At 47.6% G+C, this 19,861-nt stretch overlaps 1 protein-coding gene across 2 annotated transcripts in view; it reads left to right on the top strand.

The window, feature by feature from the left end:
* LOC140912510 (NACHT, LRR and PYD domains-containing protein 12-like) overlaps positions 1-19,861 on the top strand; it is a 181,199-nt gene that overhangs the window by 113,810 nt on the left and 47,528 nt on the right. For both annotated transcript variants that reach the window (XM_073346997.1, XM_073346998.1), the window contains exons 7-8: positions 7,773-7,988; positions 14,909-15,079. In XM_073346997.1, the coding sequence (XP_073203098.1) occupies positions 7,773-7,988; positions 14,909-15,079 (387 nt within the window). The remainder of the gene's footprint in view (positions 1-7,772; positions 7,989-14,908; positions 15,080-19,861) is intronic.

The following is a 19,861-nucleotide window of genomic DNA, read 5'->3' as shown; positions in this document are numbered from 1 at the left end:
TCTTTTGTGCTTTATACCACTATGACCACATGAGCTCACTGCTCCAGTCCCTCCATTGGCTGCCAGTCAGCTTCTGTTGCCAATTTAATGCCATGGTCTTAAACCTCCATGAAACTCCAGAACCAAGCCCAGGACCAGAGATGACTCCCAGCCAGTAGGAGCAGACAGAGAAGCAGCCTCAGCAGAGACCGATGGACACTGATATCATCAGACTGCCAGCTACACGTTGTCACTCTTGACATTCTCTTCAGTCGTTTGAGCATTGGTCTGCTAAACCCAGGGTTGTGAGTTCAGTCCTTGAGGGGGCCATTTAGGGAACTGGGATAAAAATCTGTCTGGGGATTGGTCCTGCTTTGAGCAGGGGGTTGGACTAGATGACCTCCTGCGGTCCCTTCCAACCCTGATATTCTATGTCTCACTGGCTCGCCTAGTCCTTTTCTGCTGTGTTAGGGTATCAGTGTTTTGTAACAGTAATTCGCTCCTTGAACTCTCTGAGGCAGACCACAAAAGTAAAACGTAGACCAGGTTGAAAGTCAGAGTTTCCATTTTGCAGACATTTTGGAAAAAAAATTCCATTTTCGGAATGAAAAGTAAAAATTTTGAATTTTTCCCCTGGAATGAAAAAAAAAATGAAAGAACCGTTTTTTAAATAATCAAAACATTTTGTTTCAAAATCTGTAAAAGAAATTAAGTCTGGGCAACCAAGCGCCATGTCTCCCAGCTCAGCCAGGGCTCCCAGGTCTTTTAGGCTCCCAGGTACCCATCAGTCCGCTAGAAGCCCTGGGGGCAACGACTCAGCCAGGAGACTTAGAACTCAGAAGCCAAAACTTCAAGGCTCCCAGCTCTGTTGCAGTCAGGAGCTGAAGCCCTGCTCAAATTGCAGTTCTTAGGGCTGGGAGGCTCCCTATGGCAGAGCCTGAAGCCAAGCCTCAGCTAGAGCCAGCGTTTCCAGGGTTTCCAGATGCTTAGCCAGTGACTTACACCAGTTCAGTGGTTTCACTTTCTGTTAAAACGTCAGCATCAAACATACTGCTTTGATCTTGTTTTTTAATTTAATGTAAATAATGTGTGTAGATTATAGTAAATTTAGGCCTTAACATAGGATGTCTTCATTTCAAATTTAGTTTTAAATATATTTTTCTTTTTAAATATAAACCTATTTAATTTTTATACTACTCGGATTTAAATGAAAGCCGACTTAAGGAAAACTTTTTTTTTATAAACTACTGATTTTTCTCCACCCTACTTACTTGCAATGTCAAGTTTGAGGCAAAAGCAGAACGTGACCAGAGGCTTATTTCTGCAGGGTGGTTGGCTAGTTTAGGTTACCACTTTGGAGTCAAGACTAAAAACAAAGATTTAAGTCTGTGCGAAGGGGGATTTTTTAGCTTACATTATAAAATATTTGCCTGAGTGGATCTTGTTTCACCAACTCTGACTGGAAGCCGAACACTCTGGTCATTGAGCTATCAAATTAGGACCTTTTCCAGAGAGTCTTCCACAATTTTAGGCCCATTTTACCAGTTATTGGCTCCCTGGTTCTCACTGTTCACCACCAGATACAACATGGTTTGGTCAAGAGAACCTCCATATGCTTGTCCTTTAATCATAGTTTTTGGCCCACAGAAGCTGGAGAGTGCCAGAGTTTAGGGATGCTCCAGCTACACCCCATCCCCCTGGCCACTGTCCCTTTGCTGGCATGTGGGGATAGGGGCATGGTGAAGGAAGCAGTATTGGGTAGAGGTGCCATCAGAGACTTCTGTACAGAGAGAATCCTTCTGTGGCCATGGAAGAGCAGTTTAGGATTGCTGTGCACTGCTGGTCCATGAAATATCATTTTCTTTCATCTACACACTTTTGACCTTCTAAGAAAACCTTCCATACATGGGGAAGCGTAATAACTTCCCTACAAAAAGGCATCATAAGATTTAAATCATAATTGTCTCTCAGTGAACTTGAAACACTATTAGAACACTGGTGGAATGTTGTTATGTTATGTATCTTGTTACGCTGGAAGATGTTAATGCCTGCCCTCAGTCACAGGACAGGTTAAAGCTGATGGGTCTGCCAACCAGCCTTCATTCAGGCTAAATAGGAGGACCAATTAAATATCCTTTTGTATAGCGATAGCAGAAACAATAGCAACCACCTCTTGAAACAACAGGCCACATGGAAAGGCAGATGAGAAGCTTATCCATGCAGCCTGAGCACTTTTTCTGAAGTCTGGTTGCAAATGCAGGGGGTAGGAGATTTGTCTGATGGCAGCTGTGTCTGTGTGTGTTATAGCCAGTAGGGGAGGTAAGCCATGAGAAAGTGATCAGAAGATGAGAGTAGCAGTGGGGAGCTTGACCCTGAGAAGAAGCCCTGAGAGACAGAGATCCTTGAGCACTGCAGTGGCTGCAAAGGCAGGCTTGGGGATTTCTGAGCCCAGACAATTTTCAAAAATGTGTTAAAATGTTTCTTTCCTTTATGTCTGGCAGACAAATCATCAGTCTGTCCACATTTAAATGTCCACTGAGCCCACTGTTATTCATAACCCAGCTGTTGTGCCCTTTGAGAAAATAAACGGTTCCTCCCTTTCCTTCAATTGGTCTTTAATCTGATAGGGCATGTGTTTAGCCAATATTATGGCCCTCCTCTTTTTGTTTCTTTGGCTAAAGAAAAACAAATCTGCAGAAACAAATTAACTCTAATGCCCATAATACACCCCTCATTCCTTCTCTCCCTCCCTTCTTTGTCCCCTTTCTTTTCTTCTTACTTTCATAGAATATCAGTGTTGGAAGGGACCTCAGGAGGTCATCTAGTCCAACCCCCTGCTCAAAGCAGGACCGATCCCCAATTAAATCATCCCAGCCAGGGCTTTGTCAAGCCTGAACTTAAAAACTTCTAAGGAAGGAGATTCCACCACCTCCCTAGGTAACGCATTCCAGTGTTTCACCACCCTCCTAGTGAAAAAGTTGTTCCTAATATCCAACCTAAATCTCCCCCACTGCAACTTGAGACCATTACTCCTTGTTCTGTCATCTGCTACCACTGAGAACAGTCTAGAGCCATCCCCTTTGGAACCCCCTTTCAGGTAGTTGAAAGCAGCTATCAAATCCCCCCCTCATTCTTCTCTTCTGCAGACTAAACATCCCCAGTTCCCTCAGCCTCTCCTCATAACTCATGTGTTCCAGTGTGGGGCCCAAAACTGGACACAATACTCCAGATGAGGCCTCACCAGTGTCGAACAGAGGGGAACGATCACGTCCCTCGATCTGCTGGCAATGCCCCTACTTATACATCCCAAAATGCCATTGGCCTTCTTGGCAACAAGGGCACACTGTTGACTCATATCCAGCTTCTCGTCCACTGTAACCCCTAGGTCCTTTTCTGCAGAACTGCTGCCGAGCCATTCGGTCCCTAGTCTGTAGTAGTGCATGGGATTCTTTCGTCCTACGTGCAGGAGTCTGCACTTGTCCTTGTTGAACCTCATCAGATTTCTTTTGTCCCAATCCTCCAATTTGTCTAGATCCCTCTGTATCCTATCCCTACCCTCCAGCGTATCTACCTCTCCTCCCAGTTTAGTTTCATCTGCAAACTTGCTGAGGGTGCAATCCACACCATCCTCCAGATCATTTATGAAGATATTGAACAAAACCAGCCCCAGGACCGACCCTTGGGGCACTCCACTTGATACCAGCTGCCAACTAGACATGGAGCCATTGATCACTACCCGTTGAGCCTGACAATCTAGCCAGCTTTCTATGCACCTTATAGTCCATTCATCCAGCCCATACTTCTTTAACTTGCTGGCAACAATACTGTGGGAGACCGTGTCAAAAGCTTTGCTAAAGTCAAGGAACAACACGTCCACTGCTTTCCCTTCATCCACAGAACCAGTTATCTCGTCATAGAAGGTAATTACGTTAGTCAGGCATGACTTGCCCTTTGTGAATCCATGCTGACTATTCCTGATCACTTTCCTCTCCTCTAAGTGCTTCAGAATTGATTCCTTGAGGACCTGCTCCATGATTTTTCCAGGGACTGAGGTGAGGCTGACTGGCCTGTAGTTCCCAGGATCCTCCTTCTTCCCTTTTTTAAAGATGAGCACTACATTAGCCTTTTTCCAGTCTTTCTATTAAGCCAATCCCCTCCTAAGAAACCCCACCCAGAATTTTAAAAAAAAATGTCCCCCCACAACAAAATAATAAACAAAGTAACACTTACAAACAATTGTGCCATTTGTTCTACTTGTGTGTTCTATCTCTGTCCCCTGCATTGTCTGTCTTGTCTAATTACATCGTAAACTCTTCAGGGGAGGGACTAGCTACTAATCTGTACAACTCCAAGCAGAATGGCGCCCTGTGCCTGGTTGCTTTGCAGACAACACTGTAATACAGAGAATAAAAACCTAGTGGCTCTAGCCCCAGCGACGTGAGAGATCAATTGATGAAATGCTGAAATTTTTGTGCTGCTCTGCTACAAAGTACATCACAAAACCTAGGATGAAACATGTGAGAGCTGGAAGCGAAGCACTCTCAGCCTCAGCTGTGCCATTTCTATTCTATGTCCACGCCTAAAACCCAGCTGGCTATTGCCAATGGACGGGTGACATTGGATGCAGTTATTCTGTAGCTTCTTGATTAAGTTGCTCAGCAGTGGGAGACTGGATGATACCAGTTGGGGAGCCCATTGGAACTGGTTGTTGTGTTGAGCAAGGCTTATGTTAAGCAATGCAGATCAGTTAGACAGTGAATGTAGCAGAGCTCTGTCAGACTCCCTGGCTCTGCATGATCACTGAACTGCACTGGAGGTAGCTTGTAAGGCCGGCTGCATTCCTAAGTACTTGCCAGAGAGCTACATACTCAAGAGTTTGGCTGGTTACATTTCCCTCCTCAATAGCTAGGGTGGCCAAATTTCTACTCACACAAAACTGAATGCTCTTCCCCCGCCCCCTGCCCCCGCTGCTCTGAGGCCATGCCCATTCTCCACCCCTCCTCTGAGGCCATGCCCCCGCTCACTCCATCCACCTGCGTTGCTTGTTCTCCCCACCCTCACTCACTTGCTCATTTTCACTGGGCTGGCTCAGAGGGCTGGGGTGTAGTAGGGGCTAAGGGGTCCGGCTGGGTGCAGGCTCTGGGGTGGGGCTAGGGATGAGGGGTTTAGAGTGCAGGAGGGGGTTCCACGCTGAGTCAGTGGGTTGGGATGCGAGAGGCAGTGAGGGCTCAGGCTGTGGATGTGGGCTCTCGGGTACAGGAGGAGGCTCCAGGCTGGGGCTGAGCGGTTCAGAGTGCGGGAGGGGTGCAGGGGGATGAGAGCTCTGGCTGTGGGTGGAGACTCTGGGATGAGTCTGGGGATGAGGGTTTTGGGGTGCAGGAGGGTGCTCCAGGCTGGGACTGATGGGTTTGGAATGTGGGAGGGGGATCAGGGCTGTTTCAGGGGATTGGGGTGCAGGGGCGGCGAGGGCTCTGCTGAGGGTGTGGGCCTTGGGGTGGGGCTGTGCATAAAGAGTTTGGGGTACAGGAGGGTGCGTCAGACAAGGATCGAGGGTTTTGGAGGGTGGGAGGGGGATCAGGGCTGGGGCAGGAGGTTGGGGCCTAGGAGGGGGTCAGGGGGTCAGGCTCCGGGTGGCGCTTACATCAAGCAGCTCCCAGAAGCAGCAGCACATGCCCTTTCCGTCTCCTACATGGAGACGTAGCCAGGTGGCTCTCCACGCTGCCCATCCGCAGGTGCTGCCCCCACAGCTCCCATTGGCTGCAATTCCCAGCCAATTGGAGTGGCAGGGCGGCACCTGGGGCAAGGGGTAGCAAGTGGAGATTCATTGCAGCCACTATGTGTAGGAGCCAGAGTGGGAACATGCTAGCTGCTTCCCGGGAGCTGGGTGGCGTTGAGACTATTAGTGAGCCTATTGCCAATAGATAGGTGACATTGGATGTAGTTTTTCAGTTGCAGATTAAGTTGCTCAGAAGTGAGAGACTAGATGATACCACGTGGTGAGCCAGTTGGAACTGGTTGTTAAGTTGTGCAAGGATCATGTTAAGCAATGCAGATCAGTTAGTGATTATCGTAGAGCTCTGCATGATCACTAAGCTGCACAGGAGGTAGCTTGTAAGGCCGGCTTCATCAAGCAATGGATTTGTAAGTACTGCCCAGAGTGCTGCATGCTCAAGAGTTTGGCTGGTTACATTTCCCTCCTCAATAGCTAGGGTGGCCAAATTCTGAGAAGGAGGAGGTCATGTTATCCCTCATGGCCACAGAGCTGAAGAGGTAATAACAAAAACATTTTATAAATAGGGGTTAGGAGTCTTCTTGTCTTCATATCTTCATAAAAATTGCAGACAGAAAAACTGTTCTCAAATCAGTCCAGTCTACAAATGATGACTTTTTTTTTTTTTTTTGCATTTCATGGTACAAGTTCATATTGTTGTATGATTACAGACTTTTGCTTTAACCAAAGGAAAAAAGTAAGGGAAAATACATACAATATATCACCTGGGCCTAAGTATTTCCCAAACTTTCAAAACCAGTACAATTTTCAGTACATAATTGCATTATCACTCATATTTAGAAGATTTCTGCCACTTTCGGTGAAAATTAAACATTGGTTTTTTTAGTTGTAGCCATTTTTGTAAGCCATCCTAGTGCATAATGAAAACAATGAAAATTCTTGTAATTTTGATAGAACACAATTTGGCCCTTGAAATGTATGGCAAATTTGTAAAATACTGGAAATGGCACATGACATTTCAAAAACATCTGAGTCAGTCTGACCTTCCCCCCCACCCAACCATTGTCCCCACACTCACACACACTGGAGTTCTCTCCCTTCTAGGGAACCCATTTTGAATTTTTCTATTCCCTTCCAGCAGCTGTTGAAATGTTTGCTTGGGTCTGGTCTAGTCAGTAGTTAGATCTTTTTGAATTTTTCCAACACACTTTAGCAAATCACAATAGGTTTCACAGTGAGAAGCCTCATCATTTGCTCAGGCCCTAATGTTCAATACCTGATTGGTTAAAAAATAGGGGGGCCCTTCTGAACTGAGAAACACAAGGAGACTAAGCACAGCTCTATGCAAGAGAAAGGATGGTTGTGTAATTAAATTGCTGGATCAAACCTCAGACTCTCTGTGTGACCTTGGGCAAGTCATTCAATCTCTTATGGGTCTCAGTTCTCCATTTGAGACAGGGCAGGGACTGTCTGTGTGTAGTGTTGCACCTTCTTTAGCACCAGTGTCCTGTTCTGACACCAGCATTACCCTCAGCCAAGTGGTGGCAGGTGTCCAGCACATTGCAGATCAGAGGAGAAATCGGTGACAGGGAGTCTGGATAAACTCGAAGTGAAACTTGTCACATTTACGTTTATTCACCTGTTTTGGACTGAGATGGTCACACAGCAGAGGCTCCTCTTCCAGAGATCGGAGCCCAGCACCAAATTCCCAAAGAGAATCTCTGCCTCCAGAATGGACTCTGATCAGCGCCCAAGGCAACGAATAAACTCTACTACTGTTGACACAGCTACCAAAAGCTTACCCACAACACCACTCCCCATTTGCTGGGTGTCTCTCCTTTTTTATACCAGTTGCGACCTTTTTTCCCTTCATGTGTCTTCTCCCCACTTTGGGTCCTTTTTCTCCTCAACTTCTCATTTGTCTTCCCTCATTTCTTACCTCTAAATCCACATGTGGCTTGGTCAGGGAGAGGGGCTGTTGGGCGGGGCCACCTGTTAGATCAGATGTGATGAGCCCCCTTCACACTGTGATTCCCCTTCTCTGCGTTTCTCTCTCCTGCAGATTGTGGAGTTGTCGTCTCACAGGTGTTAGCTACAGAGATCTCGCCGCTGTTCTCAGCACCAGCCAGAGCCTGACAGAGCTCAACCTGAGTCATAATAAACTGGTTTCAGTCTCCGAGGTGCCACAAGTTCTTTTTGATAATAAACTGGGCGATGCCAGAGTGCGGCTGCTGTGTGAGGGACTGAAACACCCAAACTGCAAACTACAGAAATTGGAGTAAGTAACGTTTGACCTCCTTGGTGTATTTACAGGTGTCCTCTGTGTAAAGTGCTTGACACAGTGAGAGATGGTGGAGGGGAGGAGAAGATTTTTTTTTCTCTCTGCTCCACTCTGATGTTTCTTGGGGATGGAGAGTTGCCTTGTTACCCCCTTCCGCCCTCGTACCTACAGCTAGAGGGAGTCTTACTAGTAAGTAGTAGCTGGGTGTCAGCTCCCTGGCCCCACCAGCCCTTCACTCACTCAAGCACTCTCCTCTGGGCTTATTCCAGCCCAATCACTGAACCCCTGATTCATTCTCCTGTGATATCCAGCCCCTGAGTGTGGCTACTCACAGAAGTACCAGAATCTCTGCACCCAAAGATGTAGTGAACCCCAGTTATCAGAGTTACCTTAACCACCGCTCCTGTAAGCTACACAGCACTTCTGAACACTTATCATAAAAACAAAAAAAGGTTTATTTAAGAAAAAATAAAGATTTATCCAGGAAAGAGAGAAGGTGATGGAGAAGGTGATGGAAACAACTGGTTGAAACACAAAACAAAATCCTAAAGTGTGAACCTGGGTCTACACTTGCCAATAGTTCCTTTTGTTTCTAATGAACTAGGCTTTCCCCACAAAGTTCAGTCAGTTGCAGAACTAGCTGGTGATCCCCTGCATGCTGTGATGTTCCTTTTCACCTCCAAGTGGTTTTGATCATTTGCCATGGTATTTGATGCTTTTCCATTGAATGTTCTGGGATGTGACAACACAGCGTTCTGTAGATACATTACACGCTATACTTGATGAATAAATATCCTATGTCGTTGGTGTATTGAGATTACCAGGCCTGAGGTGAGAGCTGTTTGCAAAGAACAGGGGACCCTATACCAAGGGCGCTCTGTGTCACACCAACCCAATTTTCTTTTCTCTGTGTTAGTGGTTCTGTTTTCCTGTGTTAGTGGTTCTGTTGTGTGGTATGTGGTTGCTGGTGAGTATTTGCTTCAGGTTGGGGGGCTGTCTGTAGGCAAGGACTGGCCTGTCTCCCAAGATTTGTGAGAGTGATGGGTCATCCTTCAGGATAGGTTGTAGATCCTTGATAATGCGTTGGAGGGGTTTTAGTTGGGGGCTGAAGGTGATGGCTAGTGGCGTTCTGTTATTTTCTTTGTTAGGCCTGTCGTGTAGTAGGTGACTTCTGGGTACTCTTCTGGCTCTGTCAATCTGTTTCGGAACCTATCCTTGCAACAAAGCCCGTTGCCAACTATTCTGGGGACACCATCACAGGGCCTAATAACATCAGTCACACTATCAGAGGCTCGTTCACCTGCACATCTACCAATGTGATATATGCCATCATGTGCCAACAATGCCCCTCTGCCATGTACATTTGGTCAAACTGGACAGACTCTACGTAAAAGAATAAATGGACACAAATCAGATGTCAAGAATTATAACATTCATAAACCAGTCGGAGAACACTTCAATCTCTCTGGTCACGCGATTACAGACATGAAAGTTGCGATATTACAACAGAAAAACTTCAGAAACAGACTCCACCGAGAGACTGCTGAATAGGAATTAATTTGCAAATTGGATACAGTTAACTTAGGCTTGAATAGAGACTGGGAGTGGTTGAGTCATTATAAAAAGTAACCTATTTCCCCTTGTTTATTCCTTCCCTCCCCCCACTGTTCCTCAGACGTTCTTGTTAAACCCTGGATTTGTGCTGGAAATGGCCTACCTTGATTATCATACATTGTAAGGAGAGTGATCACTTTAGATAAGCTAGTACCAGCAGAAGAGTGGGGTGGGGGGAGGGAAAACCTTTTGTAGTGATAAACACCCATTTTTTCATGGTCTATGTGTATAAAAACATCCTCACTTTTTTTCATGGTCTGTGTGTATAAAAACATCCTCACTATTTTCCACTTTATGCATCCGATGAAGTGAGCTGTAGCTCACGAAAGCTTATGCTCAAATAAATTGGTTAGTCTTTAAGGTGCCACAAGTCCTCCTTTTCTTTTTGCGAATACAGACTAACACAGCTGTTACTCTGAAACCTGTCCTTATGCAAGGCACTGCATTTAGCCGTATGGAGTGGAAATCTATCAACTGCATGAAAAAACTTGTACAGATACAGACAGACATCGCCTTCATTTCCAAATGCAAACAGATGGACATTGTACCAAAAGGACTGAAGGTAAAAAATCCATTACAATCTACATACCACACAGACTATGCTGACAGCTTGTGCCACACGCTCTCAAAGAAACTGCGGAACCACCTGATCAACATCCTCTACAGCAAATAGGGAAAGATTAAGAATGAGCTCTCAGAACTGGATACTCTCATAAAAAACCAACCTTCCACACAAACTTCCTCGTGGCTGGACTTTACTAAAATTAGACAAGCCATTTACAACACACACTTTGCTTCTCTACAAAAGAAAAGGACACTAAACTTTCTACACTACTACATGCCACAAGGGGCCACAGCAATGGTTCCCTCAACCCACCCAGCAATATTGTTAATCTATCCAACTATACTCTTAGCCCAGCAGAAGCAGCTGTCCTCTCTCGGGGCCTCTCCTTCTGCCCCTCCACTCCCACGAACATGATACAGTTCTGTGGTGACCTAGAATCCTATTTTCGACATCTCCGACTCAAGGAATATTTCCAACACACCTCTGCACAACATACTAATCCACAGAGACTTCCCTACCAACACTACAAAAGGAAGGATTCTAGGTGGACTCCTCCTGAAGGTCGAGACAGCAGACTGGACTTCTGCATAGAGTGCTTCCGCCGACGTGCACGGGCTGAAATTGTGGAAAAGCAGCATCACTTGCCCCACAACCTCAGCTGTGCAGAACACAATGCCATCCACAGCCTCAGAAACAACTCTGACATCATAATCAAAAAGGCTGACAAAGGAGGTGCTGTTGTCATCATGAATAGGTCGGAATATGAACAAGAGGCTGCTCGGCAGCTCTCCAACACCACTTTCTACAAACCATTTCCCTCTGATCCCACTGAGGGTTACCAAAAGAAACTACAGCATTTGCTCAAGAAACTCCCTGAAAAAGCACAAGATCAGATCCTCACAGACACACCCCTGGAACCCCGACCTGGGATATTCTATCTACTACCCAAGATCCATAAACCTGGAAATCCTGGGCGCCCCATCATCTCAGGCATTGGCACCCTGACAGCAGGATTGTCTGGCTATGTAGACTCCCTCCTCAGGCCCTACGCTACCAGCACTCCCAGCTACCTTCGAGACACCACTGACTTCCTGAGCAAACTACAATCCATCAGTGATCTTCCTGATAACACCATCCTGGCCACTATGGATGTAGAAGCCCTCTACACCAACATTCCACACAAAGATGGACTACAAGCCGTCAGGAACACTATCCCCGATAATGTCACGGCTAACCTGGTGGCTGAACTTTGTGACTTTGTCCTCACCGATAACTATTTCACATTTGGGGACAATGTATACCTTCAAATCAGCAGCACGGCTATGAGTACCCGCATGGCCCCACAGTATGCCAACATTTTTATGGCTGACTTAGAACAACACTTCCTCAGCTCTTGTCCCCTAATGCCCCTACTCTACTTGCGCTATATTGATGACATCTTCATCATCTGGACCCATGGAAAAGAAGCCCTTGAGGAATTCCACCATGATTTCAACAATTTCCATCCCACCATCAACCTCAGCCTGGACCAGTCCACACAAGAGATCCACTTCCTGGACACTACAGTGCTAATAAGCAATGGTCACATAAACACCACCCAATATCGGAAACGTACTGACCGCTATTCCTACCTACATGCCTCCAGCTTTCACCCTGACCACACCACACGGTCCATTGTCTACAGCCAAGCTCTACGATACAACTGCATTTGCTCCAAGCCCTCAGACAGAGACAAACACCTACAAGATCTCTATCAAGCATTCTTACAACTACAATACCCACCTGCTGAAGTGAAGAAACAGATTGACAGAGCCAGAAGAGTACCCAGAAGTCACCTATTAAAGGACAGGCCCAACAAAGAAAATAACAGAACGCCACTAGCCATCACCTTCAGCCCCCAACTAAAACCCCTCCAACGCATTATCAAGGATCTACAACCTATCCTGAAGGATGACCCATCACTCTCACAAATCTTGGGAGACAGGCCAGTCCTTGCTTACAGACACATCTACCAATGTGATATATGCCATCATGTGCCAGCAATGCCCCTTTGCCATGTACATTGGGTCAAACTGGACAGTCTCTACGTAAAAGAATAAATGGACACAAATCAGATGTCAAGAATTATAACATTCATAAACCAGTCGGAGAACACTTCAATCTCTCTGGTCAAGCAATTACAGACATGAAAGTTGCGATATTACAACAGAAAAACTTAAGAAACAGACTCCAACGAGAAACTGCTGAATTGGAATTAATTTGCAAATTAGATACAATTAACTTAGGCTTGAATAGAGACTGGGAGTGGTTGAGTCATTATAAAAAGTAACCTATTTCCCCTTGTTTATTCCTTCCCTCCCCCCACTGTTCCTTAGACGTTTTTGTTAAACCCTGGATTTGTGCTGGAAATGGCCCACCTTGATTATCATACACATTGTAAGGAGAGTGATCACTTTAGATAAGCTAGTACCAGCAGGAGAGTGGGGTGGGGGGAGAGAAAACTTTTTGCAGTGATAAACGCGGAGTTTTTCATGGTCTGTGTGTATAAAAACATCCTCACTATTTTCCACTTTATGCATCCGATGAAGTGAGCTGTAGCTCACAAAAGCTTATGCTCAAATAAATTGGTTAGTCTCTAAGGTGCCACAAGTACTCCTTTTCTTATTTCCCCATGTTTATTCCCCCTCCACCTCCCACTGTTCCTCAGATGTTCTTGTCAACTGCTGGAAATGGCCCACCTTGATTATCACTTCAAAAGGTTCCCCCCCACCCCGCTCTCCTGCTGGTAATAGCTCTCCTTAAGTGATCGCTCTCGTTACAGTGCCTATGGTAACACCCATTGTTTCATGTTCTCTATGTATATAAATCTCCCCACTGTATTTTCCACTGAATGCATCCGATGAAGTGAGCTGTAGCTCACAAAAGCTTATGCTCAAATAAATTTGTTAGTCTCTCAGGTGCCACAAGTACTCCTTTTCTTTTTGCGAATACAGACTAACACGGCTGCTACTTTGAAATCTGCCTCCAGAATGGACTCTAATCAGCGCCCAGGGCAAAGAATAAACTCATATACGGTTGGCACAGCTACCTCCTTCCCAAAGCTTACCCCCGACACCACTCCTCGTTTGGGGGAGTCTTTCCTTTTTTTATCCCAATTGGGTCCTTCTTTCCCTTCATGTGTCCTCTCCCCGTTTTGGGGTCTTTTGCTCCTCAATTTCTTATTTGACTTCCCTCCTTCCTTACCTTTAAATCTTGTGGAGCTCTTCTCTGTTGCTTAATCAAGTACTCCCTCTCCCCACCTCCCCCTGCTAGCGCTAATCGCCGTAGCTTCCCACATACACCCATGAGTTTTTTTCTTTCATTGTTGAACACAAACTTAGAGTCTCTCATCGCATTGGGGCGCCTCTCTTCCTGCCTCCAAAATATCTCTGGGGCTCTACCAACCATGACGGAACTTGGGGGACCCCAGGGATTGGGGATTTCTCTCCCTCATACAAATTCAGGGCTCTTTTTCTCTCTCAAACATTAGGACTTTCCTCCCCATTTGGTGAAGTGACCATATTTTGAAGGCAGCTGTAGTGATGGAGGAGGCCTTGCAGGTGACAGATGCGATGGGTGGGGTGTCTCTACATGTGTGCAAGATTTGGCAGCTGTTGGGGGTGCAGAGGGTTCCCTCTGAGCCCTGGAGGGAGGGTGGATGGCAGAGTGGTAGAATATGACAGCCATGCTGGGGCTGGTCATTGAGATGCACATGGTCATAACCAGGCTGCTGCCATAGGTCCACACTCCGCTGGGTGGTATCTCCACCAGGAGCCCAGACTCTGCAGGAAGGGACGCAGAATCCGGTAGAAAATTTCTGTTACAATAACCCCACCAGTGTTTCTGGAACAGGCCCTGCCAACGGGGTCACATGGTCACCCTCCTCTCAGGGTCTCTTCTTCCCCAAACTTTGGGGATCCCCCAGTTGTGGGGCTGGTCTCCTCTTTGTCTTCCAATCCCCCCAGCCTTTGCTCCCGGGTCTCAGTGGAAGGTAGGTGTGATGCTGCCAGTGCTGGGCCTTGCCGCTGCCTCCCCTCCCCAGACCTGAGGATCGAAGCTGGGAGCTGATGGGTTGAGGGCAGAGACAGGAGGCGTCTGTGTCCTGCAGGGGAGCAGCTGAGCTAGTGCTGGGGGTGCGGAGGGTCAGGATCTCCCAGCTCCTCCTGCTCTGAGCCTGGCCCAGCTGCCTGGGGAGGGGGCTCCCCCTACAGCCTCCCTGTCGCAATGGGGCTGCTCTGATTGCGTCGCACCGTCCCGGGGCTGGTCAGTGGCAAATCCAATCTGATTGGCTGAGAGCTGGGTAGGTGGGACTTAGGGTGTCCTGGTGGCTGCCCTTTAAATTCTGGTTGGTCAGTGGAAAGGGTGAGGGGCGGTGCTTAGTGAGAAAGTCTCACCCCAAACCTTATTCCTTATTGGTCAATGGCAGAGATTTAAGGATTGGGGTGTCTGGTCCATTCACAGTGCTGGCTGGTAAAGAGTGAAGTGCAAGGGGTGGGGCTTAGGCAGGAAGTTCCCCCCCACACTGGTTCCTCATTGGCATAGGGTGGGGGTTGGGACAGGCGGTGGAGCAGGGCTTCTACTTCATTCTTCACGTGGATTGGTCAGGGAGAGGGGCTGGTGGGCGGGGCCACCTGTCAGAACAGCTGTGACGAGCCCCCTTCACACTGTGATCCCCCTTCTCTGTGTTTCTCTCCTGCAGGTTGCGGGACTGTGGTCTCACAGACACTGGCTTCGGGGATCTTGCTGCTGTTCTCAGAACCAACCAGAGCCTGACAGAGATGGACCTGGGTGGTAATAAACTCGGAGATGCTGGAGTGCGGCTGCTGTGTGAGGGACTAAAACACCTGAACTGCAAACTGCAGAAATTGGAGTAAGTAACATTTGGCCTCCTCGGTGTATTCACAGGTGTCCTCTGTGTAAAGTGCTTAACACAGTGAGAGATGGTGGAGGGGAGGAGATTTTTTTTTTCTCTCTGTTCCACTCTGATGTTATTGGGGATGGACAGTTACCGCATTACCCCACCCCCTGCGCCTACAGAGTCTTACTAGGAGTATTTGGGTGCCAGCTACCTGGCACCACCAGCCCTTCACTCACTCAAGCACTCTCCTCTGGGCTTATGCCAGCCCCAGCTTTGCTTTGCAGGCTAACAAGATGGGCACCCTAATCACTGAATCCCTGATTCATTCTCCTATGATATACTGCCCCTGACTCTGGCTACTCACAGAAGTACCAGAATCTCTGCACCCAAAGATGTAGCATACCCCAGTTTATCAGAGTTACCTTAACTAGTGCTCCTGTAAGCCACATAGCACTTGTGAACACTTATCATAAAACTAAAGTTGGGGGGGAGGGATAGCTCAGTGGTTTGAGCTTTGGCCTGCTAAACCCAGGGTTGTGAGCTCAATCCTTGAGGGGGCCATTTTGGGATCTGGGGCAAAAATTGGGGATTGGTCCTGCTTTGAGCAGGGGGTTGGACTAGATGACCTCCTGAGGTCCCTTCCAACCCTGAGATTCTATGATTTTATAAAGTAGGTTTATTTAAGAAAGAATAAAGATTTATCCAGGAAAGAGAGAAGGTGATGGAAACAACTGGTTGTAACACAAAACAAACTCCTAAAGCGTGAACCCTGATCTACAGTCATCAATAGTTACCTTTCCTATCTAATGAAAAACGTTTTCCCCACAAAGCTCAGTCAGTTCCAGAACTAGCTGGTGATCCCCTGCCTGCTGTGATGTTCCTTTTCACTTCCAAGTGGTTTTGATCATTTGCCATGGTATTTGACACTTTTCCATTGAATGTTCTGGGATGTGGCAAGGGTAGACAACACAGGGTTCTGTAGATACGTTACATGTTATACTTGATGAATAAATATCCTTTAAGAAGTATTTGGTGTAATGAGTTTGTCAGGCTTGAGGTGAGAGCTGTTTGCAAAGAACAGGGGACCCTTTGCCAAGGTTGCTCTGTGTCACACCAACCCAATTTTCTTTTCTCTTATTCTTTATCTTTCCTCTTATTTCACCATCTCCATCTCATGCTGACCCTGGTGTTGTTCCTGGTAAGGGCTTTAGCGAAGAAGTGATCTTGCATTTTGCTCGGACCATGGCCAGGCCAGGGCTCAGTCTGATCCCCTCTCAGAAGGCCTTCTACAGCTGAGTTCTAGCTGTTGAGAACACTCTGCTGCAATGCCCAAGAGTCTGAACCTGGGCATCTCCAGTGAGATTGTCCCTGTGGAGCGCAGCTGAGACTGTCTGCTACAGGCCATTTGCCTTGGCAGTAACAGCACAACTCCGCACCATACCTCTAACGCTGCCCAGCCACACACAAACGTGCGCACAGCCGTGCACAGGGATCCCATGACCTCTAGTGTTTAATCTGCTCAGAGGAAATACAATCACATATTTTTTACCAACACATCCCTCTGCTCTCTTTTAGCACCAACACTGGCAAAGCTGCTGCAGATGTGCAGTGAGTCTCCGCGCAGTGCAGTTCCACGCTGCCCTTACCCCATTCTTCCACAAGCACTTTGATCACTCAGAATCACGGGGCTCAACACAGGAGATTTTAGGGGAAATGTAATAGCCTGTGATGTGCAGGAGGGCAGACTAGATGAACTAATAGTCTCTTGTGGCCTTAAACTCGGTAAAGCTGATTCTGTCACCTGACAAGCCCCTCACTGGAGTTATTTACCAAAATTCATAATTTTGGTTCAAATTTGGATGAAGTACTAAGCAAAATATTCCAAAGAGAATTGTTTCCATTTTTCAGCAAGCTGTGCCACTCGTATCCCGGCTGCATGCCAGCCCCAGAGCAGGTGAGGGGAGACTCAGTGGTCTCTGCTCAGTGTGCCCTCAAACACCCACCCCTCAGATTTACAAAGACATAGTGAATGAGAAATACAATGTTATAGCATTAGAACTTCAAACATGCGTCAGCTTTAAAAAAATTGCTTGGTGCATTGGTAATTCTTGTGCAAAAACATAAAATGCTACACCATGGCCGTGCATGAACACAGACACCCCACAATGCATAATGACTGCCTGTTGGCAGCATCCACATCAATTTCCACACTCCTGAGATGTACTAAAGGGAACTCAGAGCTGGGTAATTAGTTAAAAAATTAACACCCGGATGAACCCTATCCTCTACATTCCTCCACACCAACTAAAACCTCTTTTCCATGGTTCTCCATCACCAACTGAATGCTCCCATCCTTCCAGCCCCAAGGGACTCCACTATAGGTGGGGAAGAACTTCGGTGAGCATTCTCTCGGCTGCGTGGAGGACCTCCAAGGATATTCTTCCTTTGAGCCCAGAGTACTCTCCTGTCTAGCTCCTATAGGAAAACAGGATAGAGAGAAACTGAGTTTAGCTACTAAACAAACAGAACATCTGAAAAAAATAACAAAATTTAAACAAACAAGCAAACTCTGTCTAAAAAACTAGGGACAATGCTGCATCTTATGCCTGTGTCTGTCAGTCCCAAGCCCGGATAAAGTCAGGAGGGTTGTGTACAAGGCTAAAGACATAGTCTCATAAAAACATCTCACCAGTTATAGGTTTCAGAGTAACAGCCGTGTTAGTCTGTATTCGCAAAAAGAAAAGGAGTACTCGTGGCACCTTAGAGACTAACCAATTTATTAGAGCATAAGCTTTCGTGAGCTACAGCAAGTACTCCTTTTCTTTTCAAGAAACAGAACCAGGATACCATTCCGGTAAAAATGAACGCTGCTGCCCCTTTGTGCTTCAGGAAGGCTCCTGATGAAAGCCAGTCTCTGGAAGCCAAGGCCCTGAAAAGTTGGATGCTGACAGCAAGAAAACACTTCAGGGTTGGTTACTGGAATATGAGAACAATGTTTCACACATCAAAGATCTTGCAGATCATGAGAGTTATGGGTAACTATAGACTTGAAATCCTGGGCATCGGTGAGAGCAAATTGAGAGATGTGGATAAGAAATACTTCGGGCAAGAGAAGAAACATCTGATTTATTCAGGGCGTAGTGACAACAAGCGCTCAGAGGGAGTAGTTCTCATTATGACAGATTCTGTAGAAAAATCACTCATCAACTGGGAACCTACTAACCAGCACATCATAGACGCCCGTGGTGGTGTTGATGTACAACAAATCTCTCAGAAGCTTTTCTTAGAGGGATTTTATATTTCCTTTATTTCAAAAAACCTTTTGAAATGCTAATTTCAAAGCAACTCGCCATTGCATGTAATGACTGGAGGTCAGAGACGCTAAAGGCATTCATGAGTGGCTCTGGGAGCATTCACACAATCTAGCTGGGTGTGGGGCTCCACATGCAGTTGTACTGTGGGGTAACAGCACCTGCAGGGGTTTGCTGCTTGCCACCAGTCTGGCATTGTGAGAGACAACCCAGAATAGAGAGTAAAGGGGGCACAGCGGTCCCACAGTCACAGGTCGCACCTCGGGGGTCCCATCACACCTCCCCATTGGGCAGAGTAATAATATCTTAAGGCAAATGAGGTGATGAAGGAGGCCGTGCAGATGACAGCTCTGATGGAAGGGGTTTCTCGACGTGTGTGCAACATTTAGCAGGTGGGGGTGGGATCATGTTTGGGTGTGCAGGGTGCTCATTGTGAGGCCTCAAAGGAGGACAAAGACAGCTATACTTGCAGGTGGTCCTTGAAGTGCACATGGACATAGCCAGCCTGCTGCCATGGTTACCCCTTCAGCTGGCTGGCAGCTCCATCAGGAGCCCAGACTCTGCAGGGGGGTTAAAGAAACTAGCAGAACTCCTACTTTTATAACCCCTCCAGAGACCCTGGAACAGGCCCTGCCAACAGGGTCACACAGTCGCCTTCTTTTCAGGGGCTTTCCCTCCCCACATCCTGGGGAACCCCCTGCCAGGGGGATCTTCTTCTCTTCGTCTCTCCCCCACTTTGATCCCTGGTCTCAGAGGAAGGTGGGTGTGGTTCTGCCAGTGCTGGGCCTCGCAGCTGCCTCCCCTCCCCAGGCCTGAGGCTCAGAGCTGGGAGCTTATGGGTTGGGGGCAGAGACAGGAGACGTCTGTGTCCTGCAGGGCAGCAGCAGAGCTAGTGCCAGGGTCATGGAGGGACAAGATCTCCCAGCTCCTCCTGCTCTGAGCCTGGCCCAGCTGCCTGGGGAGGGGGCTCCCCCTACAGCCTCCCTGTAGCGATGGGCCTGCCCTGTTTGGGTCACTCCATACTAGGCAGTGATGAGCTGCCAAAATCTTAACAACGGGTTCCTTCCTCACCCCACGAGGGGGTCGTTGCCCACCCCCGCCCCCTGGGACTCCAGCCCCATCCACCCCCCTCCCCTGTCCCCTAACTTCCCCCAGAACCGGGCAGGAGGGTCTCGTGGGCCACCATGATGGGTTCCCACCCCACCCCTAAGAGCCAGAGGCACCTGCTGAGGGGTGAGGTGGGGTGTCCCGGAGGTGCTTACCTGGGGCAGCTCCCAGGAATCATCCGGCAGGTCCCTCTGGCTCCTAGGGGTGGGGGACGTAGCTGAGGGGGAGCAGGGGGAGCGGCCGCTCCCCCACTCATAACATCAAAAGTGACGCCTCAGGCGCCGAGTCCCTGGGTGCTCTGGGCTGGAGCATCCGTGGGGAAAATTTGGTGGGTGCGGAGCGAATCAGCTGTTCGGTGGGAAGCCTGGGAGGGCTG

The sequence above is a fragment of the Lepidochelys kempii genome, chromosome 6 (genome assembly GCF_965140265.1).
Source record: "Lepidochelys kempii isolate rLepKem1 chromosome 6, rLepKem1.hap2, whole genome shotgun sequence".
In the NCBI taxonomy this organism is placed as follows: Eukaryota; Metazoa; Chordata; order Testudines; family Cheloniidae; genus Lepidochelys; species Lepidochelys kempii.
Note: the sequence above shows the minus strand (reverse complement) of the source record. Positions and strands in the feature narration are given on the sequence as shown.